The 7,365-nt window shown below is 46.9% G+C and overlaps 1 protein-coding gene across 2 annotated transcripts; it reads right to left on the minus strand.

Moving 5' to 3' along the window:
- Positions 1-1,383: 1,383 nt before the first annotated feature.
- On the minus strand, positions 1,384-2,965 carry LOC132104742 (large ribosomal subunit protein mL53-like). 2 transcript variants are annotated; one of them, XM_059510294.1, is made up of 3 exons: positions 2,822-2,965; positions 1,664-1,776; positions 1,384-1,556 (listed from the first exon to the last, which is right to left on the minus strand). In XM_059510294.1, the coding sequence occupies exons 1-3, from the start codon at positions 2,911-2,913 to the stop codon at positions 1,447-1,449; spliced, it is 315 nt and encodes a 104-aa protein (XP_059366277.1). In that variant the 5' UTR covers positions 2,914-2,965; the 3' UTR covers positions 1,384-1,446. The 2 variants fall into 2 exon arrangements, with proteins under 2 accessions (XP_059366277.1, XP_059366276.1); XM_059510293.1 differs by having other exon boundaries at positions 1,384-1,565.
- Positions 2,966-7,365: the final 4,400 nt, after the last annotated feature.

Below are 7,365 nucleotides of genomic sequence, written 5' to 3' on the forward strand. Positions count from 1 at the left end.
CCAGCACGTGAATGTCCACAGCAGCCAATCAGATGACGAGCAGCGTCACTGCGCGGAGATGCTCAACCTCCCGCCCGCTAACGCATCTGAGGAAGGCTTCGCATTTCTCGGACCACAAAAAAAGGTAAAAAAAAAAAAAAAAAAAAAAAAATTTTTGATATATATATATATATATATATATATATATATATATATAAATAAAAATAAAATAAAAACCTTTCAGAGGACAGAAATCAGAAAACAGCAATCGCACATGCTTAGAGTCAATTTTTTACAATTACGTGTTTGACCAAATATGAGACAAAACCTTCCCTGAATGAAATGAAGGCCTTTCCTCACAGTCACAGTGTCTGAATGAACACACGAGATGTGTTTTTACGTTAATAACTACGAAATAATGTAATTAGCCCATAACTAGGAAAATAGGCTCTGAATTTTACCTTCAAAATGTTTTAAGAAAAACAAGCATCCGAGAATAATTTTATAGCAAATTAATTCATAGGCATATTTTCCCACGTAAATATATAATATAATCATATATTTATATATCATATAATATGATTTGGATATTTTAACTTCTCTCAAGTGGCTACAAGTGAACTATGGGATAAAATATAAACTCTTTTGTATGTTTTTAAAGCAGTGCATGGGATGTCTGAGCTCACTGATGTTCGTCAAGTACCTAGGTCTCTAAGATCCAATAAGTTATTGCTTACTGTCCCTCGCACTCATTTAAAGTTAAAAGGGGATCAGGCCTTAGCGGTTGCTCAGGAACTAGAGAGCTCTCATCTTTAAATGTTTTTAAAGTTCGAGTCAAAAACTACTTCTTGTCTTTAGCCTTTGAGAGGTTGGGCTAGTCTTTGTTGTTAAATAGGATTTGTGTTGTTTTAAGTTGTGTGTTTTAATTAAGTGTTTCTTGATTGTACAGCACTTTGGTCTGCAGGTATATTTGTGAAGTGCTCTATAAATAAAAGTGGGGGGAAAAATATTGGACCAGAAACCTATGAGTTCAGCTTCAAATACTACGCATATCTGAACACATTCAGAATGTAATATGAACATCCTATTTACTAGATACTGTGTGGATACTATTCTTTAAAAGTAATGAAAGGTATGTAATAATAACATATCAGTTAGCATCCTTTCAGCATTTTGCAGGTTTTACAAAATCCAGCAGCAGAAAATCTTCAACACTAAATGTTATGCATTAACTACCTGAATAACCTACAGATGTGTTTGCTCAAATCTTCATTTTCACACAAAATTTGTCATATTGGGATTGAGCATAAATAGAGATTTTCCTGTGTGTGAATATAGAGGCCTGTTGATTTACTTCAGACATCCCACCAAAACTGTTGAGGACAAAGTGAGTCGACTCACAAAGACATGACAGATAACAATTTTATTACGCATACACAGACATATTAATACATAATACAGAACAGATTACTTCTTGTCTGCTGTTTTAGCTTGAGGATGTTTAGCACTGCATCGGGTCTGTAAGGCTGAGAGCATTTCTTGTGTGGTTATTTTGGATCCCTTCATCACCAGCCTCTCTCCATCCACTGCAAGAGACCTCAAAAACATGCATTATACGTCATAAAATGACACTATGTACATGTATGCTCCTCTGCAATATTGGATTTACAGTTCAGAAACTCACTAAATGTGATGTCAATCACAGGCTCTGATCGGTCATGCTTTACTTCTGTGATAACTTCACAGTTCATATTAGTGGCTCTGGCTTTTTCAGACCCGACCAGGATGAGAAACTCTCTGCAGAAAGGAAGCGGGTATAAGAAATGCAAGAGATGTGATGGAATGAAGATCTGACAGTTATACAGTGTTGCTGACTTCTAATACTTTCATTAATTCACATTTCATTCCTAAAACTAACACTTGAGGAATGAGGGATAAGAACCACTGTCGTGACAGCTCACAATAAATATGTCATCGATACGAAGTGAGCAGTTTGTCATCAAAAACAGATCAAAGAGTCATTTCGGATAGCTTTCCACAATCTTTTAGAATAATTTCATGGCACATGATTATACTGACATAATTGCACACTAAATCACTATTTGGAGCCAGAAAAGAAAATCTGGAATTGCTATGAATCAGATATTATGCATATTTGGAACGGCATACTAGCTTGCAATTTAAAAAAGCAATATACAGAATAAACTATATGCTGTATTCTTCTTAGTATAAAGCAAGTAAAACATTTAAAGCATTAGTAGGCTACGCGTCATCATCACATTATTTGCAAATGGAATATATCAATTTCAATACAATTGGCAAACTGTTCAGAGGTTACAAAGTATATTTTGCAAAAATAGTACGAAAACTCTAGTCCGACCGGTGGATGAAGTTCAAAACAGTTTGACAGCCTTCTGCAATTACCGCGTTCAGTCTGACGGGGGCGCCAGAAGACAAGAGCTCACATTAGACTACATTTATGCTGTTTCTAAGCAGTATCATTAGCGCGTTCGTAGAACGTTTAACAACTATTTTGCGTTTTATCGCACATAATCTGCGTATGCTGGTGCATAATAAATGCACGAGTGTTGCACGCATGTTAAATTTCGAGTGAGGAGAACAGTGGAAGCACAGAAGTGGAAACACAGTGCTGCTGTGAACGCTGAAAGCAAATGTCTAAAATCCTAAAAAGTGTAATGTGGATTATATACATAGTCCTTATGACAGTTACAGGATAAAACTGCTCCTGAAGTCATGGTCAGGCACAAGATTTAAGTTACTTTACCAGACAGACCCGTTCAACATCACTAAAAGTACCTCGAGGTATGTACGGTAGTCTTACCTTGTGGAGCGAACATTAGAATAAAAGGGGCAAAACTGTACAATTATTTTCTTAACTGTCTTTAACACTACTGCTCCCCCGGACGCCGCCATTTTTCCCTACATGACCTTTCACCTGCTGATGACGTATGCAGCCGAGCTCGTCAACATAAAATATGAAAAATATAAAAACTATGACAAAATACGAAGCATTGTGTCAGAGGGGAATGTGTTCATTTTCGCTAAAGCAATAGATTTTTTCCCAAGGAAAAAATAAAAATAAAAAAGTTTCAAAATTAAGTATATGCTTTCACATATACTTTTTGTAATTGATTTTCTATTATGTTTTCTATGACATTTAATATTTTACGTAATTTAATCATTTATTTATCTATTTACATGTTTAAATTATTATATAAATGTTTTAAAAATATATAAAACATTCTTTTTCCGTCAGTATAACATCTACATATAGTATGTACTTTTCTATTAAAAGCAGCTGTGTCTATTAAATCAAATGCATTAAAATGATTTCATTAAATTATCTGAAATTCTAGGTTCCCTTTCGAGAGTACTCTCGTACTGCGTAAGCTAGCTTACGCTATGGGAAAAGGTCCCCTCTTCTCGAGAATATGAAGCCAAAAATTATCCTTAATTTTTAAATAATGTAAAACGCAGTGCTGCAGCACAGCAGACCCAAGCGAAGCGGCTCGCGCGCTTATTGGCTGTGCTGCGGCAACTGCAGCAACCTATGGTGAGGCGGCGGAGAGTAACGAACCAATGGGGGCGCTTCGCGCCCATTGGACGTCAGAGCGCGCCAAAATAGGCGTGGCTGGAACTATATAAGCCACCGCTTCACCATAGGGATCAGATTTCATCTCCTTCAGCGATCTCACCTGCACTTCGCTGTCTATTCCGGAGAAGCCTCTACACGCCGTCGAAAAGCCTCTCAGCGGGATAGCACTGCAACGCAGATCTGAGGACGCCGGCTCGTGCTTCGTCTCGACGCCGCCTTCAGCACTCGCTTCCTGCTGCGCCATCCGGCGTGACTATATCCTTTTCAAAGCTAGTGTGTTTGCCGCTGCATCACACTTTTTTTCCTCCAGAATTCGAGGCGTTGTTTCAAATGCCTCGGGCCTGCGCTTCCTGCCGAGGCCCTCTGCCCAGCGAGGACCGCCACATCATCTGTGTCTCCTGCCTGGGCCGCGAGCATGCTGAGAGCGCACTCTTCAAGGGCGGCTGCCCTGAGTGCGACGACATGGCTATATCGACCCTGCGGGCTCGATTAGCTCAAACCAGCCACGATGCTCCTCCCGCTCCGCCTCTTCTCTCTCAAGTGCCGCGTAAGAAACGCCGCGATCAGAGAATGCCTGAGCATACTGCTACACGCGAGCTCACGCCGGAAACACTCCCCGCGTGCCTCGCCCGCTCTCTCTCCTTTGCCTGTCCTCTTCGTGGACGAGCAGTGCCAGTCCCTGCTCACCAGCGCCCCCTTCTCCTTCGGAGCGCCTGAGGCGGAAGAGGACAGACACGACAGCCTTTCTCTCACCGCGTCCAGTAGTGAGGAATGGTCGGGCTCCATTGCGGACCCCCCCCCCTCTACAGCACCCAGCTGCACCGGACAACGCGCCGATATCGACGCGGAGCTTACTCGCGTGCTTACAAGGGCTGTCAGCGACCTTCAGCTCGACTGGTCTCCTCCAGACGAGCCCGCTAAAAGCAGGCTGGATGAATGGTTCCTGCAGGGGCGCCCTTCGGCCCCTCCGCAAAGAAACGCCCCCTTCTTCCCGGAAGTTCACAATGAACTCACGAAGTCGTGGAAAGCCCCATTCTCCGCACCCTTGAAGACTTCTGTCTCGTCAGCGCTCTCCTCTGTCGACGGCGCCCGAGACCACGGTTACGAGAGCCTCCCCCCTCTCGAGGAGGCTATTGCTGCACACCTCTGCCCGCCCTCAGCCGCTGGATGGCGGTCGAAGCCTGTGCATCCATCCAAGCCGTGCCGCACCACCTCAGCTCTCGCTGGCCGAGCTTACACCTCCGCTGGTCAAGCTGCTTCGGCTCTACACACCATGGCTGTGCTGCAGGTTTTTCAGGCCAGACTTCTCCGTAACCTGGACGAGTCTGCCCCAGATACCTATGACTTTAAAGATCTCCGCAGCGCTACTTATCTTGCCCTGCGTGCGACAAAGACCACAGCACAAGCGATCGGCCGAAGCATGGCAAGCCTCGCTGTTTTAGAGCGACACCTCTGGCTCACGCTCACGGAGATGAAAGACGCCGACAAATCCGCCTTTCTCGACTCTCCTATCTCGCCTTCCGGCCTCTTTGGCCAGTCGGTTAAGGGTTTCGCTGAACGCTTCACTGAGGCTCAGAAAACGTCACAGGCAATGAGACACTTCCTGCCGAAACGCTCTAGCTCTGCTGCGGGACGCCGTAGAAATGCGCCGCCCCCTCAGAACTCGAAGCCATCGCAGCCAGACTTACAGTCTCGCCCAGCGACCAAAACCCAGCACCGCTCTCGCTCTACGAGCCGCAAACTGCCAGAGAGACGGGGACCTCGGCCCAGGATTGTGCTGAACCCCGAGCCTCCGAAGCCCTCCTGACCTTCGGGCTGAAAAGACCGTGGTTAAGTCCCGCTGCGGCCGGACCACCACACAAGAAACCTCACATGCTTCCTCCAATCCCCTCACTAAAGGCGGTTGGAGATGTCTATACTGCAGTAAACGAGCCTGTTACAATGCACGCACGCCTGCACACAAACGCCGTTTTCACGGCGACCTCAATAAAGCACAAAAAGAGCTTTTTCTATGTAGGGAGTGTGCCCACTACTCAGTACGCACCCCTACATGTATACACACTCCCCCAAGTGTCACAAAGACTCACTCGGGTCTCCTTTCATGCCCACCTTCCCGCTCGCGCCGGAGGTGCTCTAAATGTAGCGCGCGTGCCCACTTCTCAGTGCGCAACCCTACAAATAAGCGCTGTCACCACAGTGTCACAAGCACAGCATACTCGAGCTACTGGTCCCCTTTATAACCGGCGGCCAGTGCCCGAAGCACATTCAACCCATAGCCGCACGAGCCGCTGCATGGCAGGCCATCCCCGGCATATCAAATTGGGTTTTGAATATAATAAAACGAGGTTACTCGCTCCAGTTCGCTCGCAGACCGCCGCGCTTTCGCGCCGTGGTCAAAACGAAAGTGAAAAGCGAAATGACACACGTCCTTCGCGCCGAACTGATAAACCTTCTTGCAAAAGGGGCGATAGAAACTGTCCCCCCTGCGCAGCGCGAGTCAGGCTTTTACAGCCGCTACTTCCTCGTACCAAAAAAGGATGGCGGTCTCAGACCCATCCTAGATCTCAGACGTTTGAACAAAGCGCTTATGACGCGATCGTTCAAAATGTTAACTACCAAACAAATACTCGCGCAAATTCGCCCGAGGGATTGGTTTTTCTCAGTGGATCTGAAAGACGCTTACTTTCACATTCAAATAGCACCCCATCACAGGCCATTCTTGAGATTCGCCTTCGAGGGGCAGACTTATCAGTACATGGTTCTTCCATTCGGCCTCTCCGTAGCGCCCCGTACGTTTGCATTTAGCCGTGTCGTTCAAAGCCGGGTCTCTTTACCCGCTCAAACGATTTCAGGAAATGCTAGGTCTGATGGCATCAGCCTATGCGGTTCTCAAACTGGGCCTGCTGCGCATGCGCCCACTACAGCGCTGGCTGAGAGACCGTGTTCCAGCGCGCGCCTGGATTTCCGGCCGCGCGCGCATCAGGGTGACCCACGGCTGCATCACAGCTCTGGCCCCTTGGAAAATAGCCAACTGGTATCAGTTAGGCGTAAGCACGGGCGCTGTCTCGAAATGGAAAGTAGTCTCGACAGATGCATCCAACCTCGGTTGGGGCGCCCTGTACGAGGGCAGGTCTGCCTCCGGCCTCTGGTCGAGCCCGGAGCGACTGTTACACATAAACTGTCTGGAGATGATAGCGGTCGAACTATCCCTGAAAGCTTTCCTCCCATTTTTAAAGGGCCACCACGTTCTGGTCAGATCAGACAGCATGTCAGTGGTGGCCTACATAAATCGCCAGGGTGGTGTCAGGTCAGAAACCTTGCACACCCTGACCGAGCGTCTTCTGACATGGGCACATTACAATCTGCGCTCGCTAAAGGCAGCGCATGTACCTGGCATCCTGAACCGGGGCCCGGACATGCTTTCCAGGGCGAATGTTCCCCCTGGGGAGTGGTCTCTTCACCCACAGACGGTTCAGTTGATGTGGAGCATCTTCGGCAGGGCAGAGGTCGACCTCTTCGCCTCAGAAGACAACGCTCATTGCCCAATATATTTTTCAAAGAGCAGGGACGCGCTGGCCCTCGATTGGCCCAGACGCCCGCTTTATGCCTTCCCACCGGTCGCGATGCTACCGCAGGTCATCGATCGGGTCAGGAAGAGCAGATGTGCTATGCTGCTAGTAGCCCCACTCTGGACGACCCAACCTTGGTTCTCCGAGCTGATGCAGCTGTCCAGTACAGCCCCATGGCCAATACCGCTGTGGAAAGATCTC

This window comes from Carassius carassius, chromosome 25, assembly GCF_963082965.1.
Source record: "Carassius carassius chromosome 25, fCarCar2.1, whole genome shotgun sequence".
Lineage (NCBI taxonomy): Eukaryota > Metazoa > Chordata > Actinopteri > Cypriniformes > Cyprinidae > Carassius > Carassius carassius.

What these genes read in the sequence shown, in the direction of transcription:
- LOC132104742 (XM_059510293.1), bottom strand. Translation starts at nt 2,913, where the DNA reads ATGGCGGCGTCCGGGGGAGCAGTAGTGTTAAAGACAGTTAAGAAAATA. An exon ending in TCTAATGTTCGCTCCACAAG is followed by an intron (nt 1,777 to 2,821) that starts GTAAGACTACCG and finishes TCCTTTCTGCAG; the next exon opens with AGAGTTTCTCATCCTGGTCG. An exon ending in TGTGATTGACATCACATTTA is followed by an intron (nt 1,566 to 1,663) that starts GTGAGTTTCTGA and finishes GGTCTCTTGCAG; the next exon opens with TGGATGGAGAGAGGCTGGTG.